The sequence below is a fragment of the Dendropsophus ebraccatus genome, chromosome 4, assembly GCF_027789765.1.
Source record: "Dendropsophus ebraccatus isolate aDenEbr1 chromosome 4, aDenEbr1.pat, whole genome shotgun sequence".
Taxonomy (NCBI): domain Eukaryota; kingdom Metazoa; phylum Chordata; class Amphibia; order Anura; family Hylidae; genus Dendropsophus; species Dendropsophus ebraccatus.
This window is the reverse complement of record NC_091457.1, coordinates 109,167,442-109,182,898: the sequence shown is the minus strand read 5'-3', so window position 1 is coordinate 109,182,898 and position 15,457 is coordinate 109,167,442. Positions and strand designations below refer to the sequence as shown.

The window sequence follows — 15,457 nt, the reverse complement described above, 5'->3', positions numbered from 1 at the left end:
ACCGGTCTGTGCAGTCACGTGATGTGGGAGATCAATGTAATTGTCAGCTAGGTGACCCCAGTGTCAGGTAAATACTATTGGATTACAGACAGTCCTCTATGCTCGCGCTGAGATCAGGCTGCAGCACAGGAGAGGGTTAACATACAGCAAAGTGTACATCACGTGACGTGATAGGAGCGAGGATGTGTGACGGGACTACACTTCCCGGCGTGCAGTGCGGCAGCTAGGACAGTTAACTCCTCCCAGCCAGCGACGGGTCCTGTGAGCCTACAATTCCCAGCGTGCTGTGCGGCCATGCTCCTGTGAGTGTCCCAGGCCTGTCCTCAAAATGCCGATGAAGGGTCCCTTCCCGATCCGCCGCACCCTGCAGTATCTGCAGAGCGGAGAGATCGTCTTTAAGAGCAACGTCAAGATCATGACCGTCAATTACAACACCCGCGGCCAGCACGGAGAGGGCGCCAGGTGAGAGGGAGACCTGACAGGGGGCACAGGGTGAGACCTGACAGAGGGCACAGGGTGAGAGAGAGAGACCTGACAGAGGGCACAGGGTGAGAGAGAGAGAGAGACCTGACAGAGGGCACAGGGTGAGGGGGGGGGGACTGACAGAGGGCACAGGGTGAGAGGGAGACCTGACAGAGGGCACAGGGTGAGGGGGGGGGACTGACCGAGGGCACAGGGTGAGGGGGAGAACAGATACAGAGGGCACAGGGTGAGAGGGAGACCTGACAGAGGGCACAGGGTGAGAGAGAGAGAGACCTGACAGAGGGCACAGGGTGAGGGGGAGAACAGATACAGAGGGCACAGGGTGAGAGGGAGACCTGACAGAGGGCACAGGGTGAGAGAGAGAGAGAGACCTGACAGAGGGCACAGGGTGAGAGGGGAGAACAGATACAGAGGGCACAGGGTGAGGGGGAGACCTGACAGAGGGCACAGGGTGAGGGGGAGACCTGACAGAGGGCGCCAGGTGAGAGGGAGACCTGACAGAGGGCACAGGGTGAGAGGGAGACCTGACAGAGGGCACAGGGTGAGGGGGAGAACAGATACAGAGGGCACAGGGTGAGAGGGAGACGTGACAGAGGGCACAGGGTGAGAGGGGGGGGGGGACTGACCAAGGGCACAAGGTGAGAGGGAGACCTGACCGAGGGCACAGGGTGAGAGAGAGACCTGACCGAGGGCACAGGGTGAGAGAGAGACCTGACAGAGGGCACAGGGTGAGAGAGAGACCTGACCGAGGGCACAGGGTGAGAGAGAGACCTGACCGAGGGCACAGGGTGAGAGAGAGACCTGACAGAGGGCACAGGGTGAGAGAGAGACCTGACAGAGGGCACAGGGTGAGAGAGAGACCTGACAGAGGGCACAGGGTGAGAGAGAGACCTGACAGAGGGCACAGGGTGAGAGAGAGACCTGACAGAGGGCACAGGGTGAGAGAGAGACCTGACCGAGGGCACAGGGTGAGAGGGAGACCTGACAGAGGGCACAGGGTGAGAGAGAGAGAGACCTGACAGAGGGCACAGGGTGAGGGGGAGAACAGATACAGAGGGCACAGGGTGAGAGGGAGACCTGACAGAGGGCACAGGGTGAGAGAGAGAGAGAGACCTGACAGAGGGCACAGGGTGAGAGGGGAGAACAGATACAGAGGGCACAGGGTGAGGGGGAGACCTGACAGAGGGCACAGGGTGAGGGGGAGACCTGACAGAGGGCGCCAGGTGAGAGGGAGACCTGACAGAGGGCACAGGGTGAGAGGGAGACCTGACAGAGGGCACAGGGTGAGGGGGAGAACAGATACAGAGGGCACAGGGTGAGAGGGAGACGTGACAGAGGGCACAGGGTGAGAGGGGGGGGGGACTGACCAAGGGCACAAGGTGAGAGGGAGACCTGACCGAGGGCACAGGGTGAGAGAGAGACCTGACCGAGGGCACAGGGTGAGAGAGAGACCTGACAGAGGGCACAGGGTGAGAGAGAGACCTGACCGAGGGCACAGGGTGAGAGAGAGACCTGACCGAGGGCACAGGGTGAGAGAGAGACCTGACCGAGGGCACAGGGTGAGAGAGAGACCTGACAGAGGGCACAGGGTGAGAGAGAGACCTGACAGAGGGCACAGGGTGAGAGAGAGACCTGACCGAGGGCACAGGGTGAGAGAGAGACCTGACCGAGGGCACAGGGTGAGGGGGGGAAAACTGACCGAGGGCACAGGGTGAGGGGGGGAAAACTGACCGAGGGCACAGGGTGAGGGGGGGAAAACTGACCGAGGGCACAGGGTGAGGGGGGGAAAACTGACCGAGGGCACAGGGTGAGGGGGGGAAAACTGACCGAGGGCACAGGGTGAGGGGGGGAAAACTGACCGAGGGCACAGGGTGAGGGGGGGAAAACTGACCGAGGGCACAGGGTGAGGGGGGGAAAACTGACCGAGGGCACAGGGTGAGGGGGGGGAAAACTGACCGAGGGCACAGGGTGAGGGGGGGAAAACTGACCGAGGGCACAGGGTGAGGGGGGGAAAACTGACCGAGGGCACAGGGGGAGGGGGGGAAAACTGACCGAGGGCACAGGGTGAGGGGGGGAAAACTGACCGAGGGCACAGGGTGAGGGGGGGAAAACTGACCGAGGGCACAGGGTGAGGGGGGGAAAACTGACCGAGGGCACAGGGTGAGGGGGGGAAAACTGACCGAGGGCACAGGGTGAGGGGGGGAAAACTGACCGAGGGCACAGGGTGAGGGGGGGAAAACTGACCGAGGGCACAGGGTGAGGGGGGGAAAACTGACCGAGGGCACAGGGTGAGAGGGGAAAACTGACAGAGGGCACAGGGTGAGAGAGAGACCTGACAGAGGGCACAGGGTGAGGGGAAGAACAGATACAGAGGGCACAGGGTGAGAGGAGGAAAACTGACCGAGGGCACAGGGTGAGAGGGGGAAAACTGACCGAGGGCACAGGGTGAGAGGGGGAAAACTGACCGAGGGCACAGGGTGAGAGGGGGAAAACTGACCGAGGGCACAGGGTGAGGGAGAGACCAGACAGAGGGCACAGGGTCAGAGGGAGAATAGATACAGAGGGCACAGGGTGAGAGGGAGAACAGATACAGAGGGCACAGGGTGAGAGGGGGAAAACTGACCGAGGGCAAAGGGTGAGAGGGAGACCTGACAGAGGGCACAGGGTGAGAGGGGGAAAACTGACCGAGGGCAAAGGGTGAGAGGGAGACCTGACAGAGGGCACAGGGTGAGAGGGGGAAAACTGACCGAGGGCAAAGGGTGAGAGGGAGACCTGACAGAGGGCACAGGGTGAGAGGGGGAAAACTGACCGAGGGCAAAGGGTGAGAGGGAGACCTGACAGAGGGCTCAGGGTGAGGGGGGGAAAACTGACCGAGGGCACAGGGTGAGAGGGAGAACAGATACAGAGGGCCAAGGGTGAGAAGGAGACCTGACCGAGGGCACAGGGTTAGGGAGAGACCTGATAGAGGGCACAGGGTGAGGGGGAGAAAACTGACCGAGGGAACAGGGTGAGAGGGGGGAAACTGACAGAGGGCACAGGGGGAGGGGGAGAACAGATACAGAGGGCACAGGGTGAGAGGGAGACCTGACAGAGGGCACAGGGTGAGAGGGAGACCTGACCGAGGGCACAGGGTGAGAGAGAGACCTGACCGAGGGCACAGGGTGAGAGAGAGACCTGACAGAGGGCACAGGGTGAGAGAGAGACCTGACAGAGGGCACAGGGTGAGAGAGAGACCTGACCGAGGGCACAGGGTGAGAGAGAGACCTGACCGAGGGCACAGGGTGAGAGAGAGACCTGACCGAGGGCACAGGGTGAGAGAGAGACCTGACCGAGGGCACAGGGTGAGAGAGAGACCTGACCGAGGGCACAGGGTGAGAGAGAGACCTGACCGAGGGCACAGGGTGAGAGAGAGACCTGACCGAGGGCACAGGGTGAGAGAGAGACCTGACCGAGGGCACAGGGTGAGAGAGAGACCTGACCGAGGGCACAGGGTGAGAGAGAGACCTGACCGAGGGCACAGGGTGAGAGAGAGACCTGACCGAGGGCACAGGGTGAGAGAGAGACCTGACCGAGGGCACAGGGTGAGAGAGAGACCTGACCGAGGGCACAGGGTGAGAGAGAGACCTGACCGAGGGCACAGGGTGAGAGAGAGACCTGACCGAGGGCACAGGGTGAGAGAGAGACCTGACCGAGGGCACAGGGTGAGAGAGAGACCTGACCGAGGGCACAGGGTGAGAGGGGGAAAACTGACAGAGGGCACAGGGTGAGAGGGGGAAAACTGACAGAGGGCACAGGGTGAGAGGGGGAAAACTGACAGAGGGCACAGGGTGAGAGGGGGAAAACTGACAGAGGGCACAGGGTGAGAGGGGGAAAACTGACAGAGGGCACAGGGTGAGAGGGGGAAAACTGACCGAGGGCACAGGGTGAGGGGGGGAAAACTGACCGAGGGCACAGGGTGAGGGGGGGAAAACTGACCGAGGGCACAGGGTGAGGGGGGGAAAACTGACCGAGGGCACAGGGTGAGGGGGGGAAAACTGACCGAGGGCACAGGGTGAGGGGGGGAAAACTGACCGAGGGCACAGGGTGAGGGGGGGAAAACTGACCGAGGGCACAGGGTGAGGGGGGGAAAACTGACCGAGGGCACAGGGTGAGGGGGGGAAAACTGACCGAGGGCACAGGGTGAGGGGGGGAAAACTGACCGAGGGCACAGGGTGAGGGGGGGAAAACTGACCGAGGGCACAGGGTGAGGGGGGGAAAACTGACAGAGGGCACAGGGTGAGAGGGGAAAACTGACAGAGGGCACAGGGTGAGAGAGAGACCTGACAGAGGGCACAGGGTGAGGGGAAGAACAGATACAGAGGGCACAGGGTGAGAGGGGGAAAACTGACCGAGGGCACAGGGTGAGAGGGGGAAAACTGACCGAGGGCACAGGGTGAGAGGGGGAAAACTGACAGAGGGCACAGGGTGAGAGGGGGAAAACTGACCGAGGGCACAGGGTGAGAGGGGGAAAACTGACCGAGGGCACAGGGTGAGGGAGAGACCAGACAGAGGGCACAGGGTCAGAGGGAGAATAGATACAGAGGGCACAGGGTGAGAGGGAGAACAGATACAGAGGGCACAGGGTGAGAGGGGGAAAACTGACCGAGGGCAAAGGGTGAGAGGGAGACCTGACAGAGGGCACAGGGTGAGAGGGGGAAAACTGACCGAGGGCAAAGGGTGAGAGGGAGACCTGACAGAGGGCTCAGGGTGAGGGGGGGAAAACTGACCGAGGGCACAGGGTGAGAGGGAGAACAGATACAGAGGGCCAAGGGTGAGAAGGAGACCTGACCGAGGGCACAGGGTTAGGGGGAGACCTGACAGAGGGCACAGGGTGAGAGGGGGAGACCTGACAGAGGGCACAGGGTGAGAGGGGGAACTGACAGAGGGCACAGGGTGAGAGGGGGAACTGACAGAGGGCACAGGGTGAGAGGGGGAACTGACAGAGGGCACAGGGTGAGGGAGAGACCTGACAGAGGGCACAGGGTGAGGGAGAGACCAGACAGAGGGCACAGGGTCAGAGGGAGAATAGATACAGAGGGCACAGGGTCAGAGGGAGAACAGATACAGAGGGCACAGGGTGAGAGGGAGAACAGATACAGAGGGCACAGGGTGAGGGAGAGACCTGACAGAGGGCACAGGGTCAGAGGGAGAATAGATACAGAGGGCACAGGGTGAGAGGGAGACCTGACAGAGGGCACAGGGTGAGGGGGAGAACTGACAGAGGGCACAGGGTGAGAGGGGGAGACCTGACAGAGGGCACAGGGTGAGAGGGGGAGACCTGACAGAGGGCACAGGGTGAGAGGGAGACCTGACAGAGGGCACAGGGTGAGGGAGAGACCTGACAGAGGGCACAGGGTGAGGGGGGGGAACAGATACAGAGGGCACAGGGTGAGGGGGAGACCTGACAGAGGGCACAGGGTGAGGGGGAGACCTGGCAGAGGGCACAGGGTGAGGGAATGACAGAGGGCACAGGGTGAGAGGGAGACCTGACAGAGGGCACAGGGTGAGAGGGAGAACAGATACAGAGGGCCAAGGGTGAGAGGGAGACCTGACAGAGGGCACAGGGTGAGGGGGAGAACAGATACATAGGGCACAGGGTGAAGGCGAGAACTTGACAGGGCATGGGGGAGGGGAGAACTGACAGAGATGTCACAGGGTGATGGGGAGAACTGACAGAGGGTACAGGGTGAGAGGGAGACCTGACAGAGGACACAGGGTGAGGGGGAGACTTGACAGGGCATGGGGGAGGGGAGAACTGGTACAGGGTGAGGAGGAGAACAGATACAGAGGGCACAGGGCGAGGGGGAGATGTGACAGAGGGCACAGGGTGAGGGAGAGACCTGACAGAGGGTACAGGGTGAGGGAGAGACCTGACAGAGGGCACAGGGTGAGGGGGAGAACTGACACAGAGGGCACAGGGTGAGGGGGAGACCTGACAGGGCATGGGGGAGGGGAGAACTGCCACAGGGTGAGGAGAACAGATACATAGGGCACAGGGTGAAGGGGAGAACTGACAGGGCATGGGGGAGGGGAGAACTGACAGAGATGTCACAGGGTGATGGGGAGAACTGACAGAGGGTACAGGGTGAGGAGAAGAACTGGCAGAGAGAGGATACAGGGTGAAGGGAAGATATGACAGAGAGAGGGTACAGGGTGAGGGGGAGAATTGTCCTGGCATAGGGTAATAAGGATAACTGACTGATGGCACAGAGCGAGGGGGAGACGTGACAGAGGGCACAGGGCGAGGGGGAGACGTGACAGAGGGCACAGGGCGAGGGGGAGACGTGACAGAGGGCACAGGGCGAGGGGGAGACGTGACAGAGGGCACAGGGTGAGGGGGAGACGTGACAGAGGGCACAGGGTGAGGGGGAGACCTGACAGAGGGCACAGGGGGAGGGGGAGACGTGACAGAGGGCACAGGGCGAGGGGGAGACGTGACAGAGGGCACAGGGCGAGGGGGAGACGTGACAGAGGGCACAGGGCGAGGGGGAGACGTGACAGAGGGCACAGGGCGAGGGGGAGACGTGACAGAGGGCACAGGGCGAGGGGGAGACGTGACAGAGGGCACAGGGCGAGGGGGAGACGTGACAGAGGGCACAGGGCGAGGGGGAGACGTGACAGAGGGCACAGGGCGAGGGGGAGACGTGACAGAGGGCACAGGGGGAGACGTGACAGAGGGCACAGGGGGAGACGTGACAGAGGGCACAGGGGGAGACGTGACAGAGGGCACAGGGTGAGGGGGAGACCTGACAGAGGGCACAGGGTGAGAGGGAGACCTGACAGAGGGCACAGGGGGAGAGGGAGACCTGACAGAGGGCACAGGTTGAGGGAGAGACCTGACAGAGGGCACAGGGCGAGGGGGAGAACTGACACAGATGTAAGGAGTATATGAGGTCACTGGGAACATAGTAGGGTGATATAAGTATATATGTAGAGTATAGACACATGCTGGTTGTACTGGTGCTAGTGTACAGCATGGTATAGAGTCGCACAAGGTAGGGGTTGAGGGCACAGGAGGCACAAGCTACAACTATGAGTAGATGGGTGGGAAGGACACTTGGGACAGTCGGTGTGATGAAGGTTAGTGTGCAGGGGTTGTGGGTGTGACATAGGGGCACAGCTCACTCCCCTTCAATTCTTACCTTATTCTTGCAGGAAATTTGTATTCTTTAACATTCCTCAGATCCAGTATAAGAATCCCTGGGTGCAGATTATGCTGCTAAAGAACATGACCCCATCTCCTTTCTTAAGGTTCTACCTAGGTAAGTGCACCATGTTTCATGTCACCACTTATCTCAGCCATTGTGGCGGGGAGAGCTGTGGTAACATTTACCTAATAATCAGGTTTTACCCCCTAACATCAGCTATGACCTGAGTGACCTCACTGGTCATGAACCAGGAGACTCAGGGGTGACCAGAACTAAGGGTGTCTTACAATCACTACACCCACTGATCATTCTAATGTCCATACTAAACCTGATTGTCCCCGGTATTGATGCTGCAGTGTCCTGGGCCGGTGGTCTAAGTCGGAGCATTCATGGCTTTTATCGCTCACAGTCCACATGCCTCTTTTCTGGCAGATGATGGGGAGCAGGTCCTGGTTGATATTGAAGAAAAAAGCCGGACGGAGATCTTAGAGCATGTGAAGAAAATCCTGGGCAAGACAGAGTAAGACCACTGCAGCCTCTGTGTGTGGGTCATGTGATGTCTCCATTGTGAGCAGGGGCACCTGTCATGTGTGTTCATTCAGCTATCTGTAGAGTCTGTAAAGTAGTCATTCAGGGCCCACAAGATTATTATTTAATAGGTCAGAGTGAAGCAATTGGCTGGCTGGGCTGCACGATCTGACGGGATGGGTGCTGGGGGAGGAATGCTCTGATGGGGCTGGACTGGCTGGACGTGTGGGTTTGATAGCACTCTTACGGGCCAGGTGCATGGGCGCTCTGACAGGCTGGGAAGATCGAAATATACCGCAGATACCGTCCTGGCAAAGTTGAAGTCGGTTAACCAAAGCCAGAGACGGTATCAGTATTTTTGCGGTATATCGCTCTGCCCTACCTTCGAATTAAAGTATTATTATGTAACTATGGCTATACAGGGGATTTTGTGCTTTTTATCAGAATAACATCGCTCCAAATCCTACAAGAGATAAATCGGCACAGAATACTGTGATTTTCTTTTTTTTTTTTTTTCTTTTTAAAGCCCCTGTTGTTGTTTTTTTTTTCTCCTCACAGTGAGACCCTAAAAGCAGAAGAAAAGGCAAAAATGGTGTTATCCAATCCTGCCAATTTTGGTCCCAAAAAGTACTATCTTCGTGAATGCATGTGTGAGGTAGATGGGCAGGTCCCATGCCCCGGACTGGTGCCGCTGCCAAAGGAAATGACTGGGAAATACAAAGCTAAACTGAGAGCCGGGACAGAAGTGTAAACCCCATGATGTATGCCTCCTAGTGGTGGGCCTCCAGACTGTCATCATTGTTGTGTTTTTTTATCTTTGCGTTAAAATGTTTTCTATTTTTTGTTAAATTAAAATACCAATATTATTTTAATGTCTATTTTGTTCTCTGTATTCCAGCACATCCCAACAGACTGGAAGGACCCTTACTTTTGTTCTGGACTGTGAGCTCCAGTGATTTGTACAGCCATTGTAGACCTTTAGCATCTCCTGATAGCTGTAGGTTTAAAGGGGTTATCCAGTGTGGGGGCACTTTTTGGGGGGGACCGGGGAGGAGGTGGCTGAAATAAAAGACGTCCACTCACCTCCCTGGTTCCAGCGGCGAGTCACTCATCGCGGCACTCCGGTTCCCGGCCGCTTCCTGGTGTCTGACGCCGCCCGAGACGCTACGTCTCAGGGCCGCTCAGCCACTCAGTGAAGGAGGCGGGATCCGTTTGAAGTCCGCTCGGATCCTGCCTCCTTCACTGAGTGGCTGAGCGGCCCTGAGACGTAGCGTCTCGGGCGGCGTCAGACACCAGGAAGCGGCCGGGAACCGGGGACCGGAGCGCCGCGATGAGTGACCCGCCGCTGGAACCGGGGAGGTGAGTGGACGTCTTATTTCAGCCACCTCCTCCCCGGTCCCCCCCAGAAAGTTCCCCCATGCTGGAGCACCCCTTTAAAGTAAGGTTTAGTAAGGTGACCAGGAAACCAAGGCTGCAGTTTGACAGGTTCGTGTGCAGTTGTAGTTGGGTGACAGCTGGAGAACCTCTGGTTGGAGACCACCAATTTAGTGTGTTAGGAGTTAGTCTTATTGATTGGTTGATTTTAAATATCAATCTCCAGGCAAAAGAAAAACATTAAAAGGGTTATCCAGGAACAGAGAAACATAACCATTTTCTTCCATGTTCTTCTTGTATGTGGTATGGCAAGAGTTGTAATGTCGAAGACATCCTGAGGACAGATGTGGAGCTGTCTTTGCAGCTGCATTTTTCTAATCCTTTAAATCTCTTCTCACCCTGGTTGGTTGCTATTCTTCTGAGACAAAAATCAGACATATTGATGAATCTGGGCCACTGTTTTTGCAATATGAAGCAGAAACACATGCCATGGGAATCGCTGATGTATACTTAAAGTGACTCTGTACCCACAATCTGACCCCCCCCAAAACCACTTGTACGTCAGCTGCTTTTAATCCAAGATGTGTCATGGGTCATGGCAGGTGATGCAGTTATTGTCCTAAAAACAACTTTTAAACTTGCAGCCCTGTGTCAAATTGGCGTGGCCTAAAGTGTGTATGCTCTAGGATTGCAACGCCTCTCCATACTTCCTCCCCGCCCCTCTTTATCACTAGGAATGCCCCTGGGCAGGATTCTTCCTATTCATCACCTGAACACTGCACAGGTGCCTTAATGATCCAGACCATGTGTAGTGTTCACACAGGTGGATGCAAAGGGGAAATTCTAGGGGCATTCCTAATGATGAGGGTGGGGAGGAGGAACGGAGGCGCGGTGCAATCCTAGAGCATAGACACTCTAGGCTACGCCAATTTACATAGGGCTGCAAGTTTAAAAGATGTCTTTTATGACAATAACTGCATCACCTCCCTACCGGAACTTAGGACAGATCTTGGATTAAAAGCAGCTATCCTATAGTACGCTTTTTGGGGGGCAGATTGTGGGTACAGAGTCGCTTTAAGAGGCATCGTCAAACATAGACCATGGTCATACATAAAGTATGGAAGAGTGCAGAAGTCTGATCCATTTCATCATCTGCCTCAACAGAGCTAAAGTGAATGCTTGTGGCATGTGTCAGGTGATCTCCCGATGTATACAGCAAGCCTACACCACTTAGTTGTATCCTGTGGACTGCAGCTGTCAAAATGAATCAGTAGCACTACCAGAAGTGTCTGCGTAGCCCCGGCCTAAAATATATATTATTATATTATAGGGGAAATAATCCAGAGTCAAATGTAATTAAGGAAGTTTTCAGAGATTCTGTCAGTTGTTCCCGCGACACCTCAGACGCCATCGAGCGCTTGTGTAATGGCAGGTAGTCCGGGGTGATTTACATATGAATTCTCCAATGCTTTTGATCAGCCAACTTCTCCCCCTGTTTCTGGGTCTTTTGATGTAGGAGCGAGCAGTAATTACCAGCTCATTTCCATGCCTGCCTCTCAGTGATTAGAGTAAAAGGGATCGCAGATACGGAAGTAGATCAGAGAGATACGTTCTGTCTCCTGCTCTAAGTAGGGCAGCTCTTTATTCCAACAAATATACTGCTCCCATTAACCAACTTCTATTAATCATAGAGGTAGAGTATCAGCTCCTGCAAAAGAACTACAAGTCCCAGCAGATCACCAGTAAACTAGCACTGCTTCCTCTTTAGAGTTGGGGATAGGAGGGAGGGTCCTATAGTCAAAGCCCCTCACCAATTATAAAGTGGTGGCATTTTAGCCTAGCCATATGCCATTAATCTATGACGATCCGGCATTCATAGAGCCTTTTGAAGGCACTTGCTGACCGGCACTCGTCTGCTGCTTCCCCTAAGGCCATGTGAAAGGGTCCTTAGCTGCAGATCTTCAACATGGAAAATCCATACAGAAAATACTCCACTTGTGACACTACCATTTAAAGTTAATCTGTCAGGTACAATATACATTCTAAACTGCTGACACTGTTAGGTCAATAAAAACACTCCACTGCAAAGTGTCTCCTGAAGTGCTTAGGGCTGGAATTCCTCCTTGCTCCCTCTCCCAGCCCTAACCTTGCTTAGGGCTCAGCTTCAAGAAGTCAATTATGCAGGGTCAAGGATGTAAGGGGGGGTGAGAAGGCATTCCAGGAGCTTGGAACACCTCTTTACACAATAGAATAAAAGCATTTTTCTACATTCCAGAAGCACAGATGGATATTTGAAAGGTACCATGTGTCTCCTTGACTAACAGCTATCTAAAAGTGAGATTTGAATTGCAGCTGACAGATTCCCTTTGAGTTGGAGTTAGAAAAGCATGGCTGAATCTTTCCAAAAACACCACACCTATGGGTTGTGTCTGATAATACTGTCCAACCATTTTACATATCATCAAAGAGGTGGCTGAGCGGTGTTCCCATTGTACATTCTGATAACCTGGTGCAGAGGTTATTATTGTTTGTTTGTCTTTTTCATCCAGAAAATGATTGCAAAAACATGATACAAGTGAACAGTCAAAAACTTGTTTGTCTGTAATGGCGGTTTTATTAATGATCACATAAAGTACGGTCTGTTGGCATTTATTTTATTTTTAATTATATATAAAAGTTCCCGGCAGTCACTGACGGATGAGAAGTTATTACATGCATCGTCTGCTCCGCATAATCAACAGCAACTCTGGAACATCATTAGCATAAATACATGATCTGCATTCAGACTCTCACATCGGCGGCTGCGTCACTAGCAGGCGTCTACTGAATGTTCACAGCACAACAGGAGAGCCCACAGCGTTACAGTGTTAGTTTAGTAAAACTAGATATAGGGCTGTTCCTCTCACATACAGGGAATGTGCCGATGGGTCACGGCAGTCCAGGATTCTGCAGCTTTCTAATATACTTTGTATTTCAAGACCTCTGCTTGCTGTGAGTAAATTCAAACATTTGTGTTTATACCCTGAAGCTGAATACATAGTTTTGACCTAATACCCCTCACAGCAGAGTTTCTGTTACAGTTGTATCCAGTCTGGACAACTGGCTGTGACATAAAGCAATGTCCTGACATTTTACTACAGTGTATCAGTCCAATTGCCTTAGGTCAGGGGTACGGGAGCCTTGGCTCTCCAGCTGTTGCAAAACTACAACTCCCATCATGTCTGGACAGCCAAAGCTTTAGCTTTGTCTAGACTGGATATAATTGTAGCAACATTTCAGCGGTGAGTCTGGAATTATTAGGTCAGGAAGGCAGATAACCCCTTCAGTTAGCATGGACCGGATCCACTATCCTCTAGTGTTCTCTTTGAAGCTTACAAGCTAGCACATATATTTGGGTAAGGCCTAATTCACACGTCAGTATTTTTCATACGTTTTCCCAGACCAGGAAAAACGGAATCCATTACAGCCCATTATTTTGAATGGTGCTATTCATACATCTGTTTTTTTTGCGGATCCGCAATCCGTGACAAGAAAAAAACGGACATGTTGTAATACGGTCCGTAATTACGGAACGGACACCCCAATAGAAGTCTATGGAGAGCACAAAATTTGCGAAAAGTACATTGCAATCCGCAAAACCATCCGTATCACGGATCCGTTTTTTGTGACATCACCAAGCTCCTCCTGCCAGAAAATCCTGCTGGTTGAAATGACTGTAGAATGACCCCAGATGAGCAGGCGACTTTTTTCGGGGGGTTGGGACAGCTTCTGACATCATTTTTGCCATCCAATCTTTTTTTTTCTCTACACCTTTTTTTGCGGATCCGCAAAACACGATAAAAATACAGAACACAATACGGATGCAAAGCTGATGATTTTTTGTGGATTGCGGATGAAAAATAGAGGATCCAAATTTTCATCCAGGAAAACATACTGATGTGTGAATAAGGCTTAGGACTTTGTTCACACTGCGTTTTCGTAATCTGTTTAACGTATAAGTTTTATGGAAAAACGGATGCAATTGCGTGTCATTCGTTTTTCTATTGACTTCCATTATAAAAAAAAAAAAAAAAAAAAAAGGAGGATTGAAATGGATGCATTTGTTTTTCACGGACACAAAAGTAGTGTTGGCTACGTTTTTCTGTCCGTTAAAAGTAACCAATTAAAAATGAATGCGTTGAACGAATTGCAAAAACGCAGTGTGAACCCAGCCTAACTGCAGCTCCCATGTACACTGCAACTCCCACCATCAACTTACATTGTGGCTCTATAGAGAACTATACTCTGTAATACTTCTAGTATTGCAACCCTGATAGTAATGGGGAATCAATCATTTGGTTATACGGTAGTGTAGATCTAGTTAGTAATTTTGTTTCTATTAGTGATCAGCTGATTGGTTAGTGAGCAGTGGAGCGGCCTGACCATCAGCAGGCACTGTTCTAGATTAATAGAAATAATACACAAAAAAAACACAAGGAAAACTTCCCTGCTTGGGCATTGTTCAGGTTATGTAGCTTTTGTGCACTTAATTGCAGCATTTTCTTCTCACTATTGGGTCTAGAAAATTGCCTGGCATTTGACAGTTGCATGTTTTTTAGCTGCAGGTTGTTTGCATTGCTGTTTTTCTTAACAACTGACTTCAATGGGGAAACCTCCGCTAGTTATTATATTGTCAGGTTTCTATAGCAGCAGTTCTACATGCAGTGTTTGCCACTTCCTTAAAGGGAAGCACAATTGTGCTGATATGCTGCCCAGCATTACAGTATAGATCTACTTTGCAGCTTGTAGAGCATACCAGCTGCGGCTACAGCATTAGCTTTACAAAATGGGAAAAAGATGTCTCTCTGCCTGTCAATCATCCCTGCAGAGTGCGCTTACAGGCAGAGTAGCATGACTAGTCACAGGCGTTTCCCGCCCAGATGACTAGTTGCCGCCCCTCTCCTGGCCTTGTGCAGCATAATAAGTCATCTTTTTCCCGTTTGTATAGCCTTAGGGAGCTGCACAGTAGATCTATACTGTGCTGCTGGGAACCATATCAGCATAATCATGCTGATTTGTTCCCTTTTGAAAGGATTATCTGGGTTAGAAAAAAAACAACATAGTTGCATGTGTTCTGGATGGGGAGAAGGGCAATGCAAAACACCTCATTTACCAGCATATCTACTCAGAAAACAAAAGGATCAGGAATGTTAAAATCCAAATGTCCAATCCCTCTTTTCTTTGACATCTGGCTTTAGACGAGAGGCGGTGGGCAGCTTTATTTTTTAGATCTGCTTTCTCTCACCTTCTGCTGGTGGAGCTGCAGGCTTTGAGCTTAGTGGGTGTTCCCAGTTCCTTCCCTGTTTCTCCCTCCTCTATCAGACTGACATGGCTGGCAACACTAAGATATTGAGGCAGTACTGTAGCTCTGAGGTCTCCAGCTATACATTTATCAGCCATAACATTAAAACCACTGACAACGGAATAACATTCATTATCTCATGGCAATGACACCTTACAATAGTAAGGATCTAAACAACGTTGACAAGGACATATTTTGACGTATAGCTGACTGGGTCACAGCATTTCCAAAATGGTGGGTCTTAAGGGTGTTCCTGGTGTGCAATGGTTTGTATCTACAAAAGTGGTCCAAGGAAGGACAACATGTAAAGCAGCAGTAGGTCATGGTTGTGTAATGCTTATTGATGTACTATAAGACAAAGGCTAGCCGCTTCATTCCTGTCTTACAGAAGAGCTACTGTAGCACAAATTTCTAAAAAGGATAATGCTGGTTATGACAGAAAGATGTAAGAACATACAAGGCATCACAGATTGCTGCATATGGAATGGTGAAGCCGCAGATTATTCATAGCTTTAATGTTGCGACTGGTCAGTGTATAACCAGC

The 15,457-nt window shown here is 52.8% G+C and overlaps 1 protein-coding gene across 1 annotated transcript; it reads left to right on the top strand.

Moving 5' to 3' along the window:
• The first annotated feature begins 194 nt into the window (after positions 1-194).
• Positions 195-9,070, top strand: MRPS25 (mitochondrial ribosomal protein S25). The gene is made up of 4 exons (XM_069966691.1): positions 195-462; positions 7,678-7,784; positions 8,103-8,190; positions 8,757-9,070. Exons 1-4 carry the CDS (start codon positions 329-331, stop codon positions 8,947-8,949), a joined length of 522 nt encoding a protein of 173 aa, XP_069822792.1. The 5' UTR covers positions 195-328; the 3' UTR covers positions 8,950-9,070.
• Positions 9,071-15,457: the final 6,387 nt, after the last annotated feature.

Bases quoted from the DNA above. Each gene is read 5' to 3' on its own strand.
- MRPS25 (XM_069966691.1), top strand. From the start codon at position 329: ATGCCGATGAAGGGTCCCTTCCCGATCCGCCGCACCCTGCAGTATCTG. The intron at 463-7,677 runs GTGAGAGGGAGA...TTATTCTTGCAG, and splicing joins CAGCACGGAGAGGGCGCCAG to GAAATTTGTATTCTTTAACA. The intron at 7,785-8,102 runs GTAAGTGCACCA...CTTTTCTGGCAG, and splicing joins TTTCTTAAGGTTCTACCTAG to ATGATGGGGAGCAGGTCCTG.